The 27870-nt window shown below is 41.1% G+C and overlaps 1 protein-coding gene across 6 annotated transcripts in view; it reads right to left on the minus strand.

The window, feature by feature from the left end:
* PKHD1 (PKHD1 ciliary IPT domain containing fibrocystin/polyductin) overlaps window positions 1–27870 on the minus strand; it is a 484536-nt gene that overhangs the window by 429307 nt on the left and 27359 nt on the right. For all 6 annotated transcript variants that reach the window (XM_518534.6, XM_016955664.3, XM_009451446.4 and 3 more), the window contains 16 exons: window positions 27714–27815; window positions 26727–26822; window positions 24303–24444; window positions 21714–21828; window positions 20121–20399; window positions 18688–18777; window positions 18496–18586; window positions 17383–17525; window positions 15836–15963; window positions 14874–15049; window positions 11959–12097; window positions 10297–10424; window positions 7809–7993; window positions 6769–6891; window positions 5439–5544; window positions 4656–4931 (listed from right to left, as the gene is read on the minus strand). In XM_518534.6, the coding sequence (XP_518534.5) occupies window positions 4656–4931; window positions 5439–5544; window positions 6769–6891; window positions 7809–7993; window positions 10297–10424; window positions 11959–12097; window positions 14874–15049; window positions 15836–15963; window positions 17383–17525; window positions 18496–18586; window positions 18688–18777; window positions 20121–20399; window positions 21714–21828; window positions 24303–24444; window positions 26727–26822; window positions 27714–27815 (2319 nt within the window). The remainder of the gene's footprint in view (window positions 1–4655; window positions 4932–5438; window positions 5545–6768; window positions 6892–7808; window positions 7994–10296; window positions 10425–11958; window positions 12098–14873; window positions 15050–15835; window positions 15964–17382; window positions 17526–18495; window positions 18587–18687; window positions 18778–20120; window positions 20400–21713; window positions 21829–24302; window positions 24445–26726; window positions 26823–27713; window positions 27816–27870) is intronic.

Raw genomic sequence — 27870 nt, forward strand, 5'->3', positions numbered from 1 at the left:
GTCTCTACTAAAATTACAAAAAATTAGCTGGGCATGGTGGCTTGCACCTGTAGTCCCAGCTACTCAGGAGGCTGAGGCAGGAGAATTGCTTGAATCTGGCAGGCAAAGGTTGCAGTGAGCTGAGATCGCACCACTGCATTCCAGCCTGGGCAACAGAATGAGACTCGGTCTCAAAAAAAAAAAAAAAAGTTGGCAGGGGTGTGCAAGGGGGAAATTTGGACACAAGCAAGACACAGGGAGAATACCATATGAAGGTGAAGGCAGAGATTGGGGTGGTGTTCTACCAGCCAAGGAACACCAAAGATTGCCTATAAGACACCAGATGTTAAGAGACAGACATGGAACAGAGTCTTCCTCAAAGTTTGGTTCAGAAAGAACCAACACTCCTGACACCTTCATCTCAGACTTCTGGCCCCCAGAATTATGGGACAATAAAATTTTGTTGTTTAAAACACTCAGTTTGTGGTACCTGATTGCAGCAGCCCTAACAAACTAATACAGACCCCTACCTCATACCATGTACAAAAATTAACTCAGAATGAATCAGGTACCTACATCTAAGAGCCAAAACTATAAAACCCTCAGAGGAAAACATAGGCATAAATCTTTGTAACATTGGATTAGGCAATAGTTTCTTAGATGTGACACCAAAAGCACAAGCAATAACAATAAATATAAACTGGACTTCAACAAAATTAAAAATTTGTGTGCTTCAAATAACACTATTTTTAAAAAGTGAAAAGGCAACTCACACAATGGGAGAAAATATTTGCAAATTATTTATCTGATAAGTGATTAGTACCCAAAATACTTTAAGAACTTACACCTCAACAATAAAATGACAAATAACTCAATTTAAAAATTGGCAAGATTTGAATAAGCATTTCTACAAAGATGTATAAATGGCCAATAAGCACATGAAAAGATATTCAACATTTTTAGTCATTAGGAAAATCAAAATCACAATGAGGTATCATCTCATGCCCATTAAGATGGCTACTGTGAAAAATAATAATAACAAGCACTGGTGAGGGTGTGGAGATATTGCGATATGGTTTGGCTCTGCGTCCTCACCCAAATATATCAAATTGTAATTCCCAATGTTGGGGAAGGATCCTGGTGGGAGATGATTGCATCATGGGGGCAGATTTCCCCCTTGCTGTTCTTGTGATAGTGAGTGAATTCTCAGAAAACCTGGTTGTTTAAAAGTGCATAGCGTACCCCTCTTTGCTCTCTCTCTCCTGTCACTATGTGAAGATGTGCTTGCTTCCCCTTCACCTTCTGCCATGACTGTAAGTTTCCTGAGGAATCCCCAGTCAAGCCTCCTGTACAGCCTGCTGAACTGTGAGTCAATTACACCTCTTTTCTTTATAAACTTTCCGGTCTCAGGTAGTTCTTTATAGCAGTGTAAGAATGGACTAACACACATTGGAACCCTCTTATATTGCTAGTAGGAATGTAAAATTATGCAGCCATTTTGGAAACAGTTTGGCAATCCTTCAAGAAGTTAAACATGGAGTTACCATATGACCCAGCAATTCCATTTTTAGGTATATACCCAAAAGAACTGAAAGCATATATTCCTGCAAATCATTGTACACAAATATTCATAGCAGCCTTATTCATAATAATCAAAAAGTGGAAACAATCCAAATGCACATGATGAGATGGATGGAAAACAAAATATGGTATATCCATACCATGTAATATTGTTTAGTCATAAAATTGAATAAAGTACTGATACATGTTACAACATACATGAACCTTAAAAATATCATGCCAAGTAGAGAAGCCAGATGTAAAAGGTCACATGTTGCATTATTTTATTTATATTAGATGTCTAAAATAGGCAAATTCACTTAGACAGAAAATATATCTGTGGTTACCAGGGATTGGGAAGAGGGAGAAACAGTGACTGACTACTAATGTATACAGGTTCCTTTCCAAGATGATGAAAATGTTGTTGAATCAGGTGGTGATGAGGTATACAACTTTGTGAATATACTGAAGACTGCTAAGTTTATACTTTTTAAAAATGAGTTTTATGATATGAGAATTATATCTCAATTTTTTAAGTTAAAAAAGAGATCCTTGGGGTAAAGAAAAGAATAAAATATCCTACCTATTTCTAAGGTATACTACCCTAGGCCAAGCCAACATTATCTCTCCCCTGGATGTCTGTCATATCCTCCTAACAGGTCTTGCTGGTTCCATCTTTGCCTCCCTACTGTGAGTTCTCACACAGCAGCCTAAGTCAGATCATGTCACTTCGCTTGAAATCCTCCAATGGCCACCATCTCACTCAGAATAAAAGCTGAGTGAGCTGAGGGCCATTCATATCCCCCAAGGCCATATAACTTGCTTTGGGTCATCTTCTACTGCTCTCCCCTCACTCAATCTACTCCAGCCATGGCAACCTCCATGACATTCTGGAACAAGCCAGTCTAACTTTGACTCAAGACTTTTTGTTCCTTGATGTTCCTTCTGACTTGAACTGTCTTCCCCAAGATTTCCCCAGAATTCATTCCTTCACTTCACCCATATCTCCCTTCTCTAAGGCCACTCATGTCATTCCTCCAATGCCAATGACTATCCCATCACAACCATCTACTCCATCCCTCTTCATCCCCTTCCCTTCTTGATTTTTATCCTACACACTTACCATCACTGCCCCAAGAACAGAGCATTTGTTTTTATTTACTGTATCCCCAGCATTAATAATGCCTGGTAATAAAAGCTAAATAAATTGTCATTATGATTATTGTTGATGGTAACAATTAAAGGTTGAAGAGGTGATGATATCTTGCCATTCTCATTTGAAAGTTTAGACTATGGCCACACAAGGTTCCGTACCTTAAAGAAGACAATGCTATCTCAGCACAAAAATGAATGAAGAAAGTACGTAAAGCAAAGCCAAGATTTTCCTCAAAAAAATCCTTTCAAGGGTTTTGCTTCTGCAAATGGGTAGGTGGTGATTTATCACATTATTGTATCCATTCATTACATATGCAAATATTCTGTAAATTTCTTGCTAATAGGCCCCAGCCTGGTTCTCTTTAAATACCCCAGAGCATCATTTCTCAAACTGTACTCTTCATAGAGATTGCCTGAGGACATGTTAAAATGCAGATTAATTCAGAAGGTCTGGGGTGGAGCCTGAGACTCTGCATCTCTAACAAGCTCATGGGTATTACAGATACTGCTTGTCCAGGACCACACTTTAAGGACCAAGGTCTTCAGCACCTCACACAGGGCTAAATGGGATGGGCCAATCAGTGTTGAGTGAGTGAGTACTGATTAACTCATAGGTGGCAGGGCAAAGGAAGAATTAATAGAAAAAGTTTAAATCCAGTAATAAGGAAAGCAGCAGCTAGAGCCTCTCTCTCTCCCTCTCCCTTTCCCCATAGTCTTAATAAAAGATAATTTCTACCCGCTTGGCATATCCCTTCTCAGAGTTTTCCATCTTTTGCTAAAATAATGTACAATCCTCCTAGAAATCCCTTCACTGAACAGCATGTTCTGATAGGGTAACAACTCACTCCAATTTTCCTAGGACCAAGTTTTAGCACTAAGAGTTCTGCATTCCAGTTTTAAAACTGAGTCTTGTGTCCTGGGAACCCCCTCAGTCCCAAGCAAACTGGGAAAGTTGGCCACCCTACCTGTGCAAAGCACTTTGTCTAGGGGAAACAAAAATGACTGAGTCACCTGTTTGCCTTAAGGTGGAGGGAGCTAAAGAAGGTATGTGTGGCCTGAACAGCAAAGGTAACTTTGAAAGAAGATCAAAGCCCCTTATAACTCTATAGAGAAAACTACACTATGCCCTACACTCAAACCAATAATTACTGGGTTAATACAGAATATGATCTTTCACTCTGAGCTCCATATATCATCTGACCTTCCTTAAATCATGGAGAAATAAGTGCAAGTTATGCTTGCTTTGTTTTATGTGCAGAAACAAGGTGGGGTGGGCCTCATAATTCACTCTTCTAGGCAAAATAGGGTCAGAAAAAAATCTGTTCTTTTGAACAATGAGTTTGTGGCCAAACCACACTGCTTTTAAATATGTTCTAAGCTGCAGTCCTCTGGACTCCAGAATAAACCATGACAAAAATCCAAAGCATTAAGGAAAAGGGTTTTATGCTCTAATGATTATTCGTTAACAAACATAAGCATCAGTATTCCTGAGATTCTTGCAATCTGGCTGGGTTGTTTTTAACTGGCTGTGTCCCTCAGAAAGCAGAAAGTCATGGAGAAATATTTGATTTTCCATAGAACTAACCCAATTCATAAGGCTATGTTGACAAGACCCACCACCCTCTGTATTGCCCACTACTCAAATGGCAATCGGTTTTCCATGCTAGCCAAGTATCCCAGTGTGCATCAGTTCACAAATTTATGAAATATCAAACATGTATGAAAGTTATGTAGGACCCAATTATGCCTGACACCACCAGCCAAACTATAATCCTTTATGTGGCAAGTGAGTTCATTTAAGGGCTCAAATGTTTGTTGCTCATTTAAATACTTATGTCAGTAAACAAAAGACAGTGAGTCACAGTGAATATGGAATTCATTACACAGAAGGACTAGATTCCTATCAGCAAGAACATTAGCTTCAGAGGGTCAGACATACTGTGAGACCCTCCCCAGATTACCAATATCCGCAGCTCTGGAAGGCTCCACCATATCCAGTCTAGGTTCCACATTTAGGAAGAGGTCTTCTCCAGTGGCACTGATGGCAAGACCAGAGGGTCTCACCAACATCAAGATCCGATGCACTCCAACAGGTAGCAAATCTGTCTGACAGACTACATTGGTCTGGTTTGAGAAAATAACTTTGCAACTCGTTTTGTTCACTGTAACCTGCAAGAACTGGGAGTCACCAGAGAAACCAGTTCCGGTAATGTAAATCATTAGGTTGATGTCGCCATCTTAAAGGAGGAAAGAAATTAAAAAAAAAAAAAAAACAAAAACAAAATAAAATAATCTCTCAGTGATATTACTTCATTTGAGAGACCTCTCACTATCATCAAATGTTCCTTCTCTGACCCCATCCCCTCCCAAAATTCAAGGAGCTGAATGCTGAATTAAATATTGGCCATCTGTATTTGTTATTGTAGTACACAGCCCCAATCTCAAATTTTCTCTAACTAGTGAGAAGTGTTCACTGCTCAATTTTTTAAAAGAACATAATATTTCAAAATAAAGGACAAAGACAATAAAACATTTTTAGTCATCAAAAGTCCATCTCTCCCCATTTCAAATCATGACCATATCCCTTAGATGGACCAAAAAATACACTTTCTGCTACGTCACTCAACCTCCGCCTAATGAACTAATTTATCTTCTACCCACCCATCACCAGCTACATGGCCTCTAACAAAATCACTGCAAGTCTCCGGCTTATGCCCATCTCAGAGCCAAGTCACAAATCATACCAACGGAGTACCACACAGAATGGACACAGGGAGTTGACCCTTGGAGGTACCGGAAAGAGCAGGAACCTGGGCAATGAGCTGGTACATCATTCACTCGCACAACCACCTGAAATGAGGCAAAATTTCTTTTCCATTTTATGCATTTCATATCTACCAGGGTATTCACAAAGTATATGTGAAGTGCTCCCAAGCTGACACGTGTTCATGATTCGCTAATTCTTATTCCTTTTTTCTATTTTTCCAGTAATTAATCTTAAATTGCAATGAATGGCTCAAAACACATGAAGCTTTCTTAAAATGATGGTGGACATGCTGAACCCCATTTCTGTAATTAAATGTGATAAATATTGAGTAAATTTATCTCTGTCATATAGAAGTAAATTTCATAAACTTAAACTGCATAAGGACTTCTTATCACTCTGTATTTCCAACCAGGTACCTACTTTATGTGACAAGCCCTTTATTTGCTAGTAAAGACCAACAAATTCGGTGCATTCCTTCCACCACTCTGTGAATATATAACTAAAGACTAGAGTGTATTTGGACACTTTATTTGGGGTCTCTTTTGTCACAGAATGGTAGATTCCTAAAGAGAGACTATATATCTTTCCCTTTCACTGGAACTAATGTTAATCTAATAGAACTCAAAAACTACTTGGAAATGAGAAAGGTAAAAAAGATGTGACCCCACTGATTCTCTATGTATAAAAAATGCATTAATAGCATACAGATTATATTTATGACAGTGTTTCCTTATTAAAGGAAGAGGTATTGGAATGGCATGGACAATAAAGAACACTTCAATTTTATCTGTACTGTTTCATTTTTTCCATAAAGACAAAAAATATAAATATATCAGAATGTTGACAACGTCAATTTTCAGTTTGTGTCCCCAGGTGTTGATAATATTATTCTTTATTGCGTTTGTATTTTAAAACTTTATCAAATTGAAAGCAGATGACCTATAACAGAAATATGGGAAGATAGGAAAAAAATAAAAGGACATTTTAAAGACAAAAAGAATGACTTAGCTCATTTACTTTTTGATACCACCAGGTAGAAGCATAGATCATATTTAGCTATAGAGATTATCAATTTTTTGTACCATAACAACAGTATCAATAATTATAATAGAATATTGTGGTTACAAGGCATTTATATTTTCAGGGACCTGTACATACCCTGTGGGGGTAGAAAAAGGACAGCCATAAGTACACATTGGCAAAATGACCCTTAAGAGCTAAATCAATGGGTCCATGTTACAAATCAGTGAGGAGTGAGTTAGGCTTGAAACTGGAGCTTGCACTTAGGGTGGCCCGTTCACTCTCACCTGAGTATGCTGGTTGGCAGTAGCCAACATGTCTCCAAATATGGGTCCAAGAAAAACTCCACCATCATATACCACACGTGTGGCTGCAGCAGGATTCACTCCAGTAAGGTTTTCATCAGAGACCTGAGATGGTTACATTTCTGGTAAATTCTGTCATGGAACCGAAATCTAATCTCGTCTAATCAAATAATAAAGAGTTTTTTCACACTGTGTTTCAGATAATCAGACAGCTAGAAAGTGAAAGCAGAGTGACAGAGAATTGAAATATAGAAACGTAACAGTAAATAATGGCTAAGGAAAGTCCCAGTAGATTAGAGAAATATTCATTTGCAAGTGGATTGCCAAAAGAGGTACAATAAATCAATCTTCTCTCTAAGTCTTGAGACACTTTGCTTCTCCACGCTTTTCCATTTTATATGTTTGCAATCCAAAATATTAAAATAAAGTGGAAAGAAACAGTGCCATGAGATAAGAGCAAGGTCTCCCATTCTTCCTCCATCTCCTTTCTAGAATTTCGATTGAAAACCAGATAACCCACACCACCATACAACTAGGAAAAATTTTCATCTTGGGCTTCATTTTATAATAACCAAATGCTAGATGATCATTAGATTATTTTTTAAAACCCTAAATATGCAAGAGCATCTGGTTTTGTCATTACCCAAAGACAGCAAATTCTTTTCTAAACTTCCTTCTGCTATGCCATCTGCTTCCACGATCATCTAAGTCAATCACATCTGCTTAAATTATCCAATAACAGATGTAGAATTATTGCATGGTGGACACTGACCAATAACTTCACTACCTACACTGAGTTAGGAAGGGAGATGTTGGGTTTAAATTGCTTTTTCAGGGATATGAGATACAAAATATGTGTTGAAAACTTCCAGAAAGAAAGTTCATAGAATCCTTTTACTCGAATATTCCAACAAAATTAATAATTCATGACATTTTCCATTTGTATAATTCTGATTTTTTTTTTTTTGCAGAATTTCTCCAGGGCAGCAAATCCATGCCACTAGAAGGGATACTATACATACCCTGATAAAATTGGGCAAATCCCCAATCTGAGTGGACCAGGACAAGGTCCACACGTGTTCGTAGCAAGTGTATAGATCCTCCTTCACAGTGAAGTCACTGGCATTGAGGTACCTGGATGTGAAGTCATCGGCATTATTCTGTAAGAGCTGGTGAAGGTGATGAGCAGAAATTTGTACAGGGACATCTGTGAGAGAAGGTTTTGATACAGAAAACACAGACACTAATTAATCCACCTTACAGAGTTTCATCCTCAAGCATAACACGATACATACTAGGATGCCTATCAAATGTTCAGGAGACCCTTCTGTCAAAATAGAACTTCAGTAGAATCCCCAGCCGTAATTAAACCATTTTTTCCTAAGGTAAAGACAAGTAGATGCCCACTTTTTATATTACACTATCTTTCACTCATACCATATCACACAGCAATCAGAGAGCACAGCCATGTCAGATAAAACCATCTCAACTGTCAACTCAAAATGTAAACTCCACACACCCTTGTAATGCCTGAAAGCATAATTAAATATTAGATCTTCCCTGGAAAAATTTAGCTGGCCCTGTGAACAGAGAAAAGTTGGCCACTTTTCACAGGGAGTGAGGGAGGCGTACAACAGCTGACACCCATAAAAACTTGGCCAGCCCAGCTGAGGAATGTTGGCATTTAACTTCAGTTTCTCTATTAGAATTTTCTTTAAGCCCAACGACCTGCTTCCCCATTCCATGTCCCCACAGAGGAATAACAGCTCTCTGTGTTTGAACCCTGCTTTGTGCTCTACCAGAAGTTCCCGTTTCATTAGCTGCTCCCAGCAGCCCTGTGAGGTGGGTCATTGGGCATCCTAATGCCTACTTTAGGGATGAAGAAAATGAAACCCAACCATACGCAGAAGCTTTCCAATGCAGAAAGACAGGTTTACATGAAAACACAGGTTGCCTTCTACCTACTCAAGAGCATTTCTCTTGAATTCCACGCTGCCCTGAAGGGTTAATAAAATATCACTGCATTTCTAAATTGCGAACGAAATTGTTATCCTTTTACAAAACATGTTTCTACATTTATACAGAGTTTCAAATCCATCATCATTCAAAAGGCCAGGCCAAGGCTGACTTTCCCAGTTGTTTTGCAGGCGGTGATCTGAGGATCATCAGTGATAGAAATCAGTAGCAGGAAGTCTCTACGGATGAGCTGTCATCCATGAGAAGTAAAATCAAATATAAATAGCACAGTAATGGGCCTCATAGAGGCAGGGCACGATTGATGTTTTTTCCCCCATTTACCGGAATCAACACCTAGGGATCTTCGACTTCTCCAGAGTCACCCTATTATAATAAAAACATCACTCTGTTCCTCCCACCCAAGAAGGTCCTGTGCAGGCCTAGGGACTTTCTGCTTGGAAGGGCGAAAGACTTTTGGACCATGTTCCAACTTTTATACAGCCCCTCTCAAGTTCTACTGAGCCTTGGTTCTGATTCCTCATGTTTCTACCAAATAAGTAACATATCATTATCACTTCTAATCTTTGTTCTTTGTGCATTGTATGTATTCTTGAAGATTTACAAACACTACTCTAATTGCATCTGAAAGTTCTTTCTACATTTGTTGGGACCACTGAAATCCTCCATAGTACATGGTGTCACCATTAAGTCTAACTCTGACGGACCATGGCTACCATGTATCTTGGTCTATAAAACTCTAGAAAGAAGAGGACTGACCCAGGAATCAAATACCTGGGTTCACAACTGGACCCTGTCATCAACTATTTGTATGACCTTTTGGCAAGCTTCAGTGTAGTTGGCTGAATGGTGAACCCCCTAAAAGATGGCCTAATGGCCTAATCCCCAGAAAATATGAATGTTAACTTATAAAGCAAAATAATAAACTGCATATGGCAAAAGATGTGGCTAAGGGTCTTGAGAGGAAAAATCTGTCCTAGATTATCCCAGGTGGACCCTAAATACAATTATATAATAGGTACCCTTATAAGAGAGAGGCAGAGAAAATTTTGAGATAGAAGAGGAAGAAGCAACGTGACCACAGAGGCGGTGGTTGGAGTGATATGGCCACAGCCAAGACATGCTAGCCACCACCAGAAGCCAGAAGAGCCAGGAGCAAATACTTCACAGGAGTGTGGCCCTGCCGACAACTTGATTTTGGACTTCTGGCCCCAGAACTGGGGGAGAATCATTTTTTGCTGTTTGAAGCCACCAAGTTTGTGGTTAACTCCTTACAACAGTCCCAGGAAGCTGATCCACTCAGTTTCCACATCTATACATCTTCTGCATCTACAAAATGTAAAGGTTGGGGTAGCATTAACAATAAGTCCCTTTCCAAATCTTTCACTTTAAGAATGTCACTTTCAGACACTGGAAAATAAATAAAATAGCTTTAATATTATCACCTGTCTGACAACCTCCCAGGATGTTGTTCCCTTGGGAATGTGAGTGAGAATATGTGAGTGAGAATTGTTGCAACCCCAATCACCCCTTTACCAGAAATCACTGTATTAGGAAGCTGGATGTGAAAGTGTCCTCCTAGAGGTGGACTTGTCCGCTGTCGTCTCTGTGTCGTCACCAGGACTAGTCCAGATCCCTCTTCTGTTCCTTCAGTGGGCACAGAGCTGTGGCACGTCAGAAACAAAGTATTAACGTCTGGATTGGGGTGTGCACCTAGGAGGACCTTGTCTGAAGGATGTCCTGTCTTGCTTAGGCTGCAGCCTTCCAGAAAGAGCTAAGGGACCTGAGGAAACTCAGTAAGGGAGTTTTCAGGACCATTCGATGTGAGAATCATTTCAGAGTAACTTAATTCGTGTCTATCATTTCAGAGCTAAAAATGTTGGCATTTAGAGCCTACCGATATGGTGGGCTTCCTCTCTGCCACTGAAGATGTCTCACCTCTTCATTTTCAATTGATGGTTTTATTGCTTTTCCTGCCCAGAGGACCATGGAACAAACATTTAGTCAAGGAAAGTAAAGCACAGGTTCAAACTTTCTGCACCTGCCTTTAATATGCCATTGCAGCATGCTGTAGGTACGAGAACTCATTTTGGAACATATGAGAAAAAGATGAGAGAAAGAAACCTATACAGTTATGCATCACTTAACAGTGAGGATACATTTTAAGAAATGCATCCTTAGACAGTCTCATCATTGTGCAACCATCATGCAGTTTACTTACACAAACCTAGATGGTACAGCCTACCACACACCTAGGCTATATGGTATAGCCTGTTGCTCCTAGGCTACAAGCCTGCTGCTGTACTGAATACTGTAGGCAATTGTAACACAATGCTACATATTTGTGTATCCAAACATAGCTAAACATACAAAAGCTACAGTAAAAATATGGTAGTATAATCTTATAGGACCACCATCATATATTTGGTCCATCACCGACAGATACATTGTTATGTGGTGCATGACTGTATATTTAGACATATATGTGTATACACATATATACACTGTGAATATATATATCCCTACACCCACATATACATATACATACATCAAAGGCAGAGCACTCAATTCTTCCCATTCTACTGGGGTTTAGGTGAAAAATTAAAAGAACAAATTAGAGTATACATGTGTTCCAGAAGCTTAAAAGAAGCCTGATCCTTAGTTACTGCTTTGTAAACTGTGGCTAGAAATGGCTATTATGAAGCAATGCTTATGGGGCTTTAGTGCCATCTGGTGGTGAGTTCTTAGAAATAGCTATTTTTCTTCTCTAGACATTTCATTTCAAAGGATTTCAACAAGATTAACACATGAGGAATGCAATGAAAGGAACAACAAAACAAAACAGTGGTGATGTGAACCTCTGAACAGCACAAAATGCCACTATTTTTAAACTAACTGACTCGGAATTAGTTCTCAAAGTGTAGTCCCCAGACCAGCAGAATCAGCATCACCAAGGAACTTATTAAAAATGCAAATTGTCAGGTTTTTCCCCAAACCTACTGCCTTAGAAACTCTGACAGTAGGCCCAGTAATTTTAACAATACTTCCAGGTGAATCTGGTGCTGCATTCTCAAGATTGAGAACATTGCTTTAAGCAACAAGACAGGTAGCTTTTCCTGAAAAAAGTCACACCTGTGTCCCCCAAGGCCAACAAGCATTCTTAGGAGAAGGGACAGGTGTAAAAAAGCCACTCCTTACCGTGCAGTGATGAGCGGGAGCTCCGTGCCACACCCCGCCAGCCAGGAGGTGACACTGTAGACCGGAGGGGATCCCACCACAGAGACTGATTCCACCAGATTGCCCCCTGGGCGAGCCGTTCCAGAATCAGCTTGAGAAACTAGAGACCAGTGATCCAATTACTATCAAGTGACTTAAGATGGTAGACTTGCTGTGTGGAAAATCCCAATTGGAAATGTGAGTTACTCAGATCTCAGCACACACCTAAAGCATAGATTCCTACTTATCTGCTGCCATAAAGAACACATGGAGAGGACGCAGGAGGATAAGCCATTCAGTTTAGTACAAAAAGGAAAGTGCAAGGTCCTGATTTAAGGAGATGAAGATTGATTCCATAGAAAAGTTCAATAACCCCACAGCTAGTAAAATGTCACTCCCTATGCTCTTGGAGGCACTCCTACACAGTTAATCTATTGCAGTGTAGCCTGCCACCCTTTCCTCCTTTCCTTCCCACAGCCCCTGGCAACTCTAGGGATGTTTAGCTGATCCTCTTAGGAGCACTGAACTCAGAGGCACTTGGGTGTTTATCCACAGTGTGGAGCCAGCACGTGTGCAGAAAGGGTGCAAGCTTTAAGAGAGACCACTGGTCAAATCCTGATTTTTTCACTTCTATTGGATTCCCACTCAGCTAATCCACACACACTCCATAAGACTCAGTTTTCTTATGTGTAAAGCGGGGATTATGACATGCATGATTGATAGCAATCAATCTGACAAGGAGAGTTTAGTGAGATTTAAGATTTAAAATGATCAGCACAATATCAACATCCTTTTAGCTTCTTCCCCAAGATTGGTTACAATGGAGACTTTAAAGAGTTTAAGGGCAACACCTTTGTCTAATTCGTCTTCTCATGCTTGATGCTTAGCACATGCTAGGCATAGAGTAGGTGGTCAATAAATGATTACTTGCTCAGCTGGGTAGATCAGTTCGGGGGTCAGTGATCATCAGATTCCGATCTCCTCCACAGCTCCGCTGTGTGAATTGGGGCAAAATACTCCACTCCTTTTAGCCTTGGTTTCCCCACCCATAGGTGGGGATAACAGGACCAACTCATGGGCTTCTGAGAACTGAACAAGAAATAAATGGAAGCTACCACTATCCAGTGGTAGTGGGAGATACAAAGAAGTTTCATAGAGGACATTAGTCGGGGGAATATCATCAAGTATAAAATTGAGATCAGATAAATGATATACAATTAACTATGAATATTGAGCCCAATTGTGTAGTTTATGTTGCCATTAAATAATTCTGAAAACAAAGCCATGCCAGCAGGGTTAATGTGATAAAGTGGGAGGCAGACCGTTTCATGTATGCTACCCCCATCTTCCCTCTTGTCTCCGCCCTCTCCCTTCCTGCTCCCACCTCACCTCACCCCTGGATGATTCCAGATACACAGAGAATTTGGTGGCAAAGAGGTGAGGGCAGTAAGAAAAAGTTCTGAATCCTTGGCTTCAAGTGTTTGGCGAGGCAGAATGGCATTAAAGGAAGAGAAAAGAAAACTGAACAGCACCTATTATCCAGTCCTGAGTTTTCCAACTAGTGGACTCCAGTGTATGAAATATTGATTCCCTCAGCCTTCTGGAAATTGAGGCAGCACTTGGGGTCACCAAAGACCCCCAGCCAGTTGTCTTGGGCACCAAAAAATTCAGGCAGTCACCCAGCACATCACTTGAGTAGTGTCATTTTCTAAGTGTGCCAGAGCACAAACAGGTTTGGAACAATAAGCAATGACCCAGATGTCCCCAAAACACTTAAACTATGGAAACAGAGGAGAGATGGGATTTTGATGAGAATCAAAGATGATGTAATTTCAAGGCTGATAAAGAGTCCTCTTGCCACCCATCCCCAAGTTCCCCTGCCTTCAGTACTGCAATGTTTAGGCAAAAGACTGAAAAGTTGTACATTTTCTAAATCAAAATGTAAATTAAGGTATCATCTTTTTCTTCTTGGAGAGGGAAATAAACTATAAAAAGTAGGCTAGCTGAGCCCCAAAGCCACAAGGGATTTGACAGAGAAGGAAACATGAGCAAAAGTTGGAAGCCTGAAGACACTGAGGGCAAACTGCACCATTCTGCCTTGGCTGTGGGTGCACATCACACACAGACACCTCAGCAGGGCCCAGGAGGAGGGCTTTGTCCCTAAGACTAGCGGGCAAGAGCCAGGTGAGACCACTGTGCCCAAGAGTGGTCAAGGGAGAGTTCGGGAAGGAAGAGCCAGGCCTGATCTCTAAATAATGAGTAGGAAGAGTCTGGAGAGACAGAAAGGACAAGGGCCTTCTCTCTGAAGAAGATGATTACCTTCTAACTCTCACTGCGTCTGTCTTGAAGGTTGTAAATCAGACTCTTGGCCCATTTACAGAGACAGACACTGCTGTGTTCCTTCCAGCACCTGGTATGACATATTAACTCATGGAAAGGTGGAGAAATCCTGCTAGTCTAATGATGATAATAATAATAATAATAATAACAATAATTGCTTATATTTATTAGACACCTTCTATGGACAAGACCAGTAAGGAGTGCTTTATATTAAACTTTAGTTAATCTTCACAGTAATCTAATGAAGTAGGGTCCTTATTATACCCATTTTACAGATGAAGAAACCAAGATTTCCCAGCAAGAAAGCGGGAAAACTGGAGTAAGAGTACAGACACCAGAAGCAAGAGAAAATCGTGGGGAAAATAGGAAAGAAGAGGGACTAGAGAGACATAGTACCAAAGGCACATAATCCCAGCCCCATCTGTTTTCTAGAGCCAAGGCAGGCAAAAAGGAGGATCACCTGTTCTCTCCTCATTAAAAAAAACAGTAACCCCTAGCAGGAAAGTTTGAGGTAGGCATGTGACCGGCTTGTGGAGGAGAGAGAATTTGATGATTACCTGTTACGTTTGTGTCTGCAATAATAATTTCATCCACATAGAACAGGCCCGTCTCCTGGGCCAGAGGGAGAAGGTCAATCTGATGAACCAGCACTGGGGAGTTTGCCGGAGGGGGCTGGAGATCCCCGGAGCAACGCACACAAGTCTCCCAGAGGTCAGTGCAATGGAACTGCCAGCTGAAAAACAGCATGGAGTAGAACTGGGCTCTCAGGGAGCACTTGCAGTCCTCTCCGGTTAGAGCCCTTGTTCCCAACCTGGGGGGCCTGTGAGCTATGCAGCCAGGAGAGAGACCCCATGAACCCCTGCACCCAAGCAGTCCTGGGTGCCAAGGCTACAAACATCCCACCCAAGATGGGATCAGCTCAGCCTTGGATATAACGCTAGTAGTCACCTTTTAAGTCAATCATTCATCCATGACATGCAATGTCAGCAGCATTTTCAAATTACAGTTTAACTGTGTGTCTTAAGCAAATTATAATGTGAGGCTGTAACCACAGAGAAGATTGATACTTCTGGACATTACCAGTTTCATTTGGGTTTAAGACCATTTACAAGACCCATGAGAATTATGTGGAAAGCACTGAATCAAGGGATCAAGACAGCTGAATTTTATTCCAGGGTCACTAGCTGAATGAATTTTGATGAATCACAAATTCTTGGGGCCCCAAATTTCCTCTTTCTGTCATGTCAAAGAATGTTCTCTAAGGTTTCCCCCAACTACGCTGTTCTACAATTCTATCCCTATGAGAAATGTCAGACTCCCTCTAGGGAATAGTATATTCTTAACAACTAACTGCTCTGGAGTCAAACTTTTTTGTCAAATAAAATATATTCAAATCCCCAAATTAGTGTACGAGGCCCAAATATAAGACCATTAGTGCCTGAGGTGGGTCACTGTCCCCAAGACAGTGAATCCTCCCAGCTGACTGAATTCCCACCACGCCTCCCCACCGATTAGCTACCTCTCGGGGCTGGTCCTCGTGAGACTCCAGTCACAGGTGGTATTCTTTACCATGTTTTGAAAGCCGATTGTGAAGGACACAGTCATCTTCAGGATCTTGTTCATGTGGCCTTTGTATGCAAGACACAGCTATGGACACCAAATAAGTCCTTCAGTTCTATTAGTGCAAGAAGCAGTCATTCAAACAATACGTAGTGAGGAGTCCACATCCCTAGAACCCTGCCATAGGCTCTGAGAGAGTCAGCACAGTTGCTGCCCTTCCAGAGCTTACCAGTGTAGCCAGAGAGACAAATAACTTAAATTGTTATTTCCCTACCTAAATAAAGCTAAGGAAAAATACAATAAATACTTTTTCTGACACCAAAAAAATGTCATCAAACAGAGTTTTTAAATGCTTAGCACTGTGCTTGGCAGTGAGGATTTTAGAGTATCTCACTTAAGAAAACCCCTGTTCTAACCCAATTACCCGTGCAACCTCGAGCAAGTAACTCAACCTCTCTGAGGAACCTCAGTTCCTCAACTCTAACTCCCCAGCATCCTTGGTTTCTAACTCAATTAAAGGCAAAGCTGTTGCCACAAGACTTTAGAGCAGGAGTTTTCAGCCTCGGCACTATCAATATTCTAGGGGCTGGATAATTCTTTGTCACAGGGGCTGTTCTGTGCATTATAGGATGTTCAACAGCTTCCCTGGCCTCCACCCACCAGATGCCAATAGCACTTCCCCAGTTGCAACAATGAAAACTGTCTCCATACATTGCCAACTCTTCCCTGGGGGGCAAAATCACCTCCATTGGGCGCCCCTGCAGAAGAGATGAGGCTGAAGAAGGGAGGAGCTCAAGCCTGAAACATTTAGCCCCAACTCCCACAGCAGCCCAACTAGGAAAAGACTAGAAACTACTGCCATGAGCTCCACCACTCCAGCAAAACTCACTCGGTTCCCAAAGGGCAAATCAGCTGCACTTCTTTTACAAGGGTGGTGGAGCTATCGAAGCAAAGGATTTAAGAAGTGTTTGCGAAATGCATCAGACAATTCAATCCATCAATAATGACAACAACTAGAGTAACAAAATTAGCCTTCACTGGGTCCTAACTGTGCAGGCACTTTACTAGATTATCTCATTTAATCTATACCACAGTCCTGAGAGATAGACCACATTACTGTCCATTTTACAGATGAGTAAATGAAGGCATACTGTACTTAAGACAGACATGGAAGGTACATTGGGTGTGGAATCAGGATTTAAAACCAGATAGTCCAATGACACAGTCTGTACTCTTAGAGATCAAAGAAAATATTGTAGCAAATAAAAACTTTCACAAGTCTCACAGCTAATACAAAGGCATTTCCAGGTAACAACACACAAGTGGGGGCCAGTGGTGTCCATTCATACCTGAAACAGCAGTCGAGAGACCTAGAACCTCAGCCTGAAACACCTTGGGCAGATCACAGCAATCACTCCTTTGTGCTTCTGAGTTTTCAGTCTTGAATCCAGAGAGCAATACCAATACCTACCCACCTGACCCAGAAGCACAAAGACTGCTACTCACGTGTGTATACTGATCTAGCCGATAGCCCTTCTGGGCAGCCGGGGGAGTAAGGACAAGGTGTCGAGGCTGACGGAGGCTGAACCTGCCACAGAAGGGCTCCGTCCCACTGGTGAGGTCCCCATCAGAGTTGGAAATTTCTGGGCCTGGATGCAGTTCAGATAAAATAGAAAGGCAGGCATAGATATTAAAAAAGACAGAGCTTCCCTACATGTGTGCATGAGGATTTTAGAGTATCTCACTTAAGAAAACCCCCGTTCTAACCCAATTACCCATGCAACCTTGAGTAAGTAACTCAACCTCTCTGAGCCTCAGTTCCTCAACTCTAACTCCCCCAGCATCCTTGGTTTCTAACTCAGGGACAAAGTTGTTGGCACAAGAAGACTTTAGAGCAGGAGTTTTCAACCTCAGCACTATTAATATTTTAGGGGCTGGATAATTCTTTGTTGTAGGGGCTGTCCTGTTCACCATGATATGGGCCCCTCAGCCCTGGGAGGAATGGCCACAGCATGAGTGGTCAGCACACCTGGCTTGAAAGCTCCAGCTATAAGAAACTCATTCTGTGTTCCCTGGAGCCTTGAAAACCCTTTAGCATTTTCTCTGTGTAGCAGGATACGGAAAACTATTGAGAAGCAAAAAGACAAGGAATATCAAGATGGAAGAGGTGTTCAAAAATAACTAGAATTTAGTTCGCCTTAGTAGTAGTTTTAAAAACATACCCTAACATTTTAAGAATTTCTTAAGACTACTTTCTTAAGTAGTAATTCCTTTAGATGTAATCTGAAGAAGATTAGCATGGTTTTGGCTATGTTTGCATGTTTCTCACCTATGTCTTTGACCTTTTCCCACCGTGTGGCATGGGGAGTATAGGAGGGTGCTGCACTCTATCTAACAGCCCAGGAGGAATGCCTTTCCTTTCTATTGACATCCACCGAGCATCACCCTCCCAAGCACAGTGCAGTGCCAGTCCCCCAGCCACTCAGTGTCCAAATCCAGGTTTCATATTTTTTTTTACTCTGTTATCACCTTGGAGAGGAAATGGGGATTGTTCTCATTTTATAGAAAGAAAGAAGACCATGATGAAAAAGACAATCAGAATGAAGCCAGGGACAGCACCTCGTTCAAATCCAAGCCGGAGAAGGATGTTAGACCAAAGGGGTTCCACTTTGCATTTTACTGCAAGTAACTCCTCAATGGTTGTTTGAATCTATTACAAAGGAAAAAAATGCCAGGAATTTATATCATGAGCATAAAGACCACCCCCAGTTCTCCCACCCCCTTCCCTCATTTTTTGAAGAAGTCTCCCACCAGATGGGCTGTGGCATTTGCAGGGATTGGCTGACTAGAGACATTGTCCCAAGTAAGGAAGAAGTTTCCTCTGCCTGATACATTCAGCACCTAAAAAAGTCAAGACAGACAAGACTAAATGATGGTGCTAATTAAGCCAGAGAGACAATCTAAGAACACAGGACATTCCTCCTCAACTTGCTATTTCCTTTTTATTATAATTTTAACTTTTCAATGCTTTAACATTCAGAAATCTCTGAGGAACACAGCATCATTGCCTAATGAGAACTTTTGTTGGACTAACAGAGATGTCAGTCTTCCTATTTATCTGTGCCCCTTGATTGAGAGTATGAGATGTAACAGTTGCCACTGAATGCTGCACTTTCAGCCCCTCTCACCAATTGCTTTCTCCCAAGGGTAGCCCAGCAGGCAGAAGCAGCTCCATGGCATGCACCCTCTCTTGGAGGCTTATGCAGTCTCTGCTTTGCTTCCAACACATCAACACATTCCCTGTAGGGCACATTATAGTTTTGCTACTGAGTAAGTTCTATGCAGCTTTTTTTTTTTTAGATGGAGTCTCACTCTGTCACCAGGCTGGAATGCTGTGGCGTGATGCCGGCTCACTGCAACCTCCGACTCCCTGGTTCAAGCAATTCTCCTGCCTCAGCCTCCCAAGTAGCTGTGATTACAGGCACATGCCACCATGCCCAGCTAATTTTTGTATTTTTAGTAGAGATGGGGTTTCATCATGTTGGCCAGGATGGTCTCAATCACTTGACCTTGTGATCAGCCCGCCTTGGCCTCCCAAAGTGCTGGGATTACATGCGTGAGCCACCACACCTGGCCAGCTTTTAATCTCTTAAATCAATTGTTACTTTCTACTTTGTTCTATGGTTATTTGTGCACATGTTTTACTTTTAGACTGTAAGCTTTAGAGGGCAGAGTTCATATTGATTTGTCTTTGTACACCAAAAAGTGAACAACAAAAACTATAACACATAAAAACTCTTCAAAGAAAATATGGGGCACAGCTGAGAGACCCAAAGGACATGACCTTTTCAAAGTAGACTTAGAAAACACAGGCTATAGGGAAATAGGACCTCAATCAGTCAAAAATTATGGAATTTAATGTGTATATGCTCACATGCATGCACGCACACATGTCGGGCGTGTGTTTAGAGGACCTTGTCTCTTTTCTGGGAAATAAGTTTCTAAAAGAAGACTTGCTTGGAACTTAAATTCCTAAAACTAACTCAATGAGTAAGATAATCTCAGGAATAAGACATCACATTTTTGTAAACATCTTCACAATGCTGTTAAAGAGATATCCTATTTCTTTGACAGCAAGGTTATAATGACCCCTCAGGTCGCCAGGCTCCCAGTCAGTGCTCCTGCTACATGGGACTTTATTCCTTCCAGAGTTCAGCTCCATGGGACTGGAAAGAGACACAGACCTGTACTTCTGGAAGCCTCTGGGCTCGGACTCGGATCTGGTGCTTCTCCCGTAGGTAAGTGGTGACCACATCAGGATTCAGCCAGGTGTTGTGAATCTGGACACCAATCCTCATCCCCCTGCTTGGGGCTATCCCATGATGCTCTGCTTCCAGGTAGTACATGGCTCCACCCAACAGCTCCAACTTGGGAGTCTTCTGCTGCCAGGTCCCTTCATCCCTATTCTGCTCCCAGGAGTCAAACCAGTCAGCAGTGCCGACGCTGATGGAGGCCACTTTCACCTATGCCCAAATAAGCATATCATGATCAATACTATGCAGCTTCCAGGCATCTCTTTCTCAAACACTAAGTGTCTGAACTGCTACTATCAAGAGAGTTTTGAACTGGTCTGCCTTTTTAACATATTAACCCAGTTACCTCAGCCCTGTGGTTATTTATGCTTCTCCAGCTCTCTATCTATCTATCTATCTATCTATCTCTTACAATTGAGTAGTACTCAAATGAGAATAGATGGGCCATGTTCAGAGAAGGAACAACCAACCTAAACCCTAGGATTACATGACACTATGGAGAAGGTAGTATTAAGCCCTTCAGAGACCTGGAATGACTTGATCACATCAAAATCTATGACATTTCTCCAATAAACTAGCAAATCAATTTCAGACATACATAGTAATAATTTGAGGAAAATATTGTGATTCTTTGTCAATAGCATAAGTGCATTTTGGCTGCTGTTAAAGGCATCTTTTCTTATCCTTCAATGTTGTTGAGGAATTCCTACATACAGCTGCCTACATCTCCACCCAAAATTAGTGGAAAAGGCACAAGTTTTGTAGTCAGGTAAATTTGGGGTTGAATCCTGAATGTGCCTTTTGCTATCCAAGTGGATTGGGCACACAATCTTTCTTTTTTTTCTTTTTCTTTTTCTTTTTTTTTTTTTTTTTTTTTTTTAAGACAAGGTCTCACTCTGTTGCCCAGACTGGAGTGCAGTGGCAGCCATGACTGCCCAAGGCTCAGGTGATCCTCCTGACTCAGCCCCTCAAGTAGTTGGGACTATAGGCATGCGCCACCATGCCTGGCTAATTTTTGTATTTTTAATAGAGACAGGGTTTTATCATGTTGCCCAGGCTGGTCTCAAACTCCTGGGCTCAAGTGATCTGCCTGCCTCAGCCTCCCAAAGCACTAGGATTACAGGAATGAGCCACCACACCTGGCCCACACAATCTTTCCAAGCCTCAATTTCTTCATGTGGAAAAGATACATACATATATCTTTATGTATATATGTGTATATACACACTAACACAGACATAATATATGTACATATGTACATACATACATACATTTTGCAGAGATGCAGTGAAAACTAGAGACAAGGTCTATAAAAGATGTAGCATAATATTTGGCTTACAGTAAATGCTCAATAAATAGTACGTTCACATTCAAACAAGTTCTTTTTCAACAATTAAAGTTCCTGATCATCCAATGGCATGTTAAACTATCTGTAAAACATGAGAGCCTTAACTTTGATTTTTTCTTTCTTCATGGGTATGGGACTGGCAACAGAGAAAAGGAAAATGAGAAGACAGTGAATACCTTAGTCCTTGGTTCCTCTGACCAACTGAAATGCAAGGAAGCTTGGCTGTCTGCCTGAATCCAGAAAGTGTAATTATTTGTCTCTGGAGCCACAAAGAACCCACTGAGCCGTGCTCTGTAAAGTGGAAGAACATAGAGTCAAGCAAGAGTAACCAAGGCCTGAATCACTGAACCAACAAATGACTGCCCTTGTACTTTGTCTTCTTTTATGGTAATGAAGAACAACCTGATTCTTTTGCCACACAATTGTCCAGAATATTCTAGAAAGAGATATAGCACCTGCCTAGTCTCAGCAGCCCAATACATCTCTACACTGGACACAAATACCCTTGCTGTTGTGTCATGTTTGGGAAAGTTGTAGCCACAGCACACAGCTATACGGAAGCTTAGCTGACAAAACCACCTAACACAGCTATTGCAAGCCCTGGATCATGGTAGAAGCTCAATCTATAGTAAATACTATTCTTATTATTAGAAATAAAGACAGATTGCTTATGAGAATTTGCTCTGAGCTTACCAGCTACCTCAACACCTGCAGAGAGCATTTTTCTAATTAAAAATATTATGATCCACAGATAAGCATCAATTCAAAATGTCAACAATTTCAAATTAAAACCCATCAAATGCAACTTTGAAGAAGATTACAGGCAATTTCATAAAACATTTTTTAAAAGATAATATTTTTAATATTTAAATTCCAGCAACCTAATATTATAGGCAGATATAGTTAAAGAACTGATTAGACTGTGTAAATAAATACCAAGAATATTTTCTGATAATGCTATTTTCTTAAATCTTCAGATGATCAATATAAAGATGTTTTTAAATTTTGCTTTAATGTACATACATTATCTTTATTTTTGAGATAATTTTATACCTAAAAATAGCTTCAAAAATAACTACTTTAAAGGTCCACAATATAATTACATTAACTTACCAATAAATAAATATTTTAATTTTTTAATTTAAAATTTTTAGATTTTAAAGAGATTAATGAGAGAGGGAAAGGAAAATTAGTTACTACCTGGCTTGTGGTTCCTCAAAATGGCAGTTAAAGGGACATACCCTGCAACACCTACTATAGAAGTCAAAATGTTCTTTTGCCTTTTGGGGTAGGCTGACTCACTCCTTAACACTCCCAAATACACCAAATGCAGCTGAAAGATTTTCCTTTGAACATTATTAAATGGTCATTAAAAACTATGATAAATATGAATTATTAGGTGCTACAATGGACCACAAATTAACTGCCACATTTTTGTTTATTTGTTTCTTTGTTTAAAGACAGAGTCTCACTCTGTTGCCCAGGCTGGAGTGCAGTGGTGTGATCATGGCTCACTGCAGCCGCTAACTCCTGAGCTCAAACAATTCTCCACTTCAGCCTCTCAAGTAGCTACAGGTGCACACCATCACACCTGGCTAATTTTTTATTTTTTACTTTTTAGAGACAGGGCCTAGTCCCAAACTCCTAGACTCAGGCGATCCTGCTGTCTCAGCCTCCCAAGTAGATGGGATTACAGGCTCAAGCCATAGCATCCAGCCTTAACTGCCACTTTAAAACCATAAACTCATGGTTAAGTACTTAGTAAGTAAGCCTTCAGGAGACACTTTCCTGCTCACAGATTACCAACCCTACTTGGCTTATTCAATGCCTAAAAATTCTCTAAGCTTTTCTTTACACAATTGAGTTGAAATCTATTAGATTGGTGCAAAAGTAATTGCGGTTTTTGCCATTACCCTCAATGGTAAAAACCGCAATTATTTTTGCACCAACCTAATAAAATGGTGAGATATTTGGAGGAGGTCACAGACTGACTGAAATTCACACTCATGAGTCACAGTCATCCTCTCTAAGAAGGATTTCAAAGGGAAAAGAGATCCATCATTCAGTAAAGGATCCATCCTTCAACATATACACTGAGAACACATTAAGGAAACAGTGTGTCTAAGCAATTTTCAAGCTTTTATATTTTTAAGTTTACTTTAGAATACTAGAAATTTTGGCTACATCCTTGAAGCGACTAAAAAGACTAAAGGAATTACACACCATTAAACAGGAAAATTAGAATCATGATGCCATCACTACTATTGAAAACAATGTCTCACAGAACCCGCAAGAGCTTCCCCTACTATACAAGGGCCATTGGGTTGACCAGCACTGGAAGGCTGTTCCTACAGCATGCTGCCTAGACTTTGCTCCCTCATGTACCCAAAGGGCAAATTCTTGGATCTTTCTTTGGCATCAACCAGATGTTAGTTTTACCTCTTAACCATGTACCTAAAGCATGTTTTACTCTGCTGTCTTTCCAGTCTCCTGGCCTGCTCAGCTCAATGTTCTAGTTGATAATCATCTCCAAAACAGATTGTAAACTAAGTTGTGGAAAATATACATTTTACATATTGATCAAAATTTGTCCCTGCACTAGCATGACCAACACTGATTGAGAATACTGTCAAACTCTGTTGTTGTTGAATTGGCTAGTGTTATAAATTCCTGGAAATCTTGATACCTTCCTTATCTGTCTCCTAGCCTCACCTAGGTTAGCAAAGGTGCTTTTGATGTGGGCTCCCACTTTTCCTACAACATACCTGAAAGGTTGTCCTTCCTGTGACCAAAACCCAAATGGAGAACTGGCATTAGGGACAATCTGCCACCTGTACCCTGGGGTGGCTTCAGTCAGTTCCAGTCCCTCAACAGCATCTCCAACTTCAAAAAGAAGCCCTCGATTGCCTGTAAGACATGTAGATCGCATAAACATTACAGGGCACACCTTCCCAAATTGGGGAATTACTTTATTTTAAATTACAAGGTGAAAGATGACCCAGATGCTACCTGTAAAGGTAAGTCAACCTAGAGCCAGATACAGTAGTTATATGAAAGGTTCTGTAGTTAATATGAAATACAAATGTTCCGGAAAGTAATAAACATTCCATGGGTTAGGAGTTAGCCTTTTTAGCAAGAGTTCCTAGAAAAGAGAATCAAGTCCTGGAGAAAATGTGAATTGAATGAGCAAACAGAAGCTGAGGCTGAGTAAAAGGAGGACAATGTGACTGTGTGCTGGTGACGTGGCTTGACTTTGTGCTTCCCAAAGCCGGAAGTGGGCTTCAGTATCTTTTAAGTCCCAGTTCTGCTGTGAAATTCAATTCTCTAAAGTCTTTTTTTTCCCATAGCATTGGCAATCCTTAAGTTTCTCAAGTGTCATGGCCTCAATTTGTGGACCTGCACACAGAGCCAAATATGTGGCATGCTGCTATTATGTGACATTTTAAATGATATTGTATTAATTTATATTTTGTATTAAGCAAACCCTGAGGCCAAAGGCACAGGTGCAATCAATATTGAATGCTAACTTGGGCTGAGGGTAAAACTCTGGAATCACAGCTAGACGTGTAGCTTTGAGCAAATTCCTTGATGTCCTTGCATCTTCATTTTCTCATGCATCAAAATGGGACCAATAATAAAATAGCAATAATACACTAGGACCAAGGGAAAATATATACTCAAAGAGCCTGGAATACAGTAAGTGCTCAATAAAGGTAATTATGGTAATTATTATTTTAAACTAATACTGTTGTTCCTCAACAACTCCTAAAAGGGAGAGGTGGATAAGGAATAAACAGAAAAGTAAGAGCATATTTTGAAAATATTACTTTAAACCAGGGTTTCTCCACCCCAGCACTATTGATATTTTAGGCTGGGTAACTGTTGTGAGGGGGTGTCCATGCATTGCACAATGTCTAGCAGCCTTCCCAGCCTCTGCCCACTAGATGTCAGTATCATCACCACCACCACCACTTCCGGTCTAACAGCCAAACATGTTTCTACACATTGCTACGTGTCCCCCAAGGGGCAACATTGCCCCTGGTTGAGAACAATTGGTTTCCATAGTAATTCGCCCAGCTTCTGTGGAAGAAACTTCAAAAGCCCTTCACAAAGGACATCACTAACTGTCAAACCAGCTGCATTCAGGAAATTACCCAAGTAGCTAAAGCACGAAATACTCAAAAAGGGAGCAGACTCTCTATTTCCTGACAGGAAACACACATTATCTCGATTACTTGTTTCAGTAGTTTTGTTTCCTTGGATGGAAGCTTTCCCTGAGTAAAAACTGCAGATCTGGGAGCTGGAGAATTCTCAAGCCAAAACTTTGCATGCATTTTCACACCTGAATGCCCTTTCTTTAGAAAGGTTTCTTCCCCTGCTGGGCAACTTTCCTTGTAGGTGCTGTGCCTCTAGAGTTGACTCTCACTGCCTGTAGTTTAACCATTAAGTCAGCCCCTTGGGCACAGATGTGCAGCCTGTGGTTCTTGGCTGGGTAACATACCAACTGCCCTTCATCCCTGACTACACTTGAGCCTTCAGTTCTAATGCTCAGCAGAAAAGTGCTCCAGTGTTGTGCTCTTAATTTGCTGCTGTAGGGTGGATGCTTTAAACAGAGAAGGACAGCTGGAAGCTCCCTTGCCTCCTCCATTTCTGCCCACTTCAGGCATAACCTGGTGGCAACATCACAATATATCCCTGTTTCTCAAAGCAGCAGACAGATGCCCACAAGAGAGAAAAATTCATGTTTAAATGCATCCCATTGTGCCCTACTCTCCGACCTTGTCTAATGCTGTTGTTTTGAGCATAGCAGAGCACACTCTAATGCTCCTGTCTTCTTAGCCAGTGGACGTGCAATTGACCCATTGAATGAAGGCGGGCAGTTTGGGGGTTTCTTCCAGTAGCTATAACAATATCTTGAGGGCAGTTATGCTTTCTAGACCATGGTCTCTTCTGGACGCCACTGGCCATAGAGCTGGCTGGGGCTAGAAGCGCAATGTCACTAAGCACCTGAATAAAGCTAAGAGCCTTCCTGAAAGGAGAGCCTTGACAATGGTATCATGGACCCAGGGCTCACTGAGTAAGCCAGTCAAATAGATGAGAAAGAATGCAAACACTTTTATTTCTACTCGCCAGCCCATCATGATTAAAGATATTCAGAGTTTATTGAACAGCCCTGGTGGCTTCCTTACCTGGCTGAGGGGTGGTGAGCCTCACATCTTTTCCTGGAGCCCGAGTGGTGCACTCAATCTTCCTGGGAGACACGTGTCTAATATCACATGGAATGCCTAAAGCGAATTAAAGAAATTTATGTATGTGTGTGTGTGTAGGTATACATATATATGTATATGTGTGTGGGTATATGTATAATTATATATATATATATATATATAGAGAGAGAGAGAGAGAGAGAGAGGCAGTTGGGAGATGTGATGGCAAGACCAGACTGAAGTAGACAGGCTCCTATTCTAAGGCAAAGGGCTGGGTGTGGATGGAATAGCAAAAGTTGTCACCCCAATTGAAGGAGAAAAGAGAGAGTGCAGAGCAGCAGAGCATAAGGCAGCTTGGAGTATTCAGAAGGAAAGCCATGCAATGGAGTGCTCTTCATTGGGGACGTACTGAACCACTTAACTGAGCATGGGAGGTAAGTGTGACATGACAGTGTGAGGACACCCTTGGTGTCACCAACTACAGAAGCATCCCACCTACTACAGGACCTGGCAAAACAAAAGGCTCTAGAAAGGTCCACAAAAGGGTTTGCCAAGGTTGGGGTGTGGGGGATTTCCAGAGTAATCTGCATAGCAAATGCCCACCCACTCCTGCTTGTCTATATCAAGACAGCTAACAAGGGAGAGTGAAGAGAGGGGCTGTTTTTAGTAGAAGTAAACCTTTGTCAAGAAGGAGCTGTATTTCTTTCTTTCTCTTCACTCACAAGATAGGGGCACCTGAGGGAATTGCCTATGCATTGTGAGTGTGTCTGCAGGACATTCCATTCCTGTGACCCATGTACTGTAGGACCAAAATCCCACCTGGTCTCAACCAAACACATGACTTATCAAACATGATGAGTCAGAAGGGGCAAAGCTTGCTTCCTCCTGCATTCCTCATGCCATACAGACATATAATCTCCTAGAGCATCTAAAACTATGAACTATTTTCAGCCATTTCATCATAGTTACCTGCAATGGTAACCTGGGCAGAATTGTCAAAAAAGTCTCCTGTAATTGTGATGTCTGTTCTTCCCCCAAGGCTCCCAGTTTCTGGAAACACAGATAATATTTCTGCAAGAGTTAAAAAAAAAAAAAGTAAGCTTCCAAATATAGACCAGAATATGAC

This window comes from Pan troglodytes, chromosome 5 (assembly GCF_028858775.2).
Source record: "Pan troglodytes isolate AG18354 chromosome 5, NHGRI_mPanTro3-v2.0_pri, whole genome shotgun sequence".
Taxonomy (NCBI): domain Eukaryota; kingdom Metazoa; phylum Chordata; class Mammalia; order Primates; family Hominidae; genus Pan; species Pan troglodytes.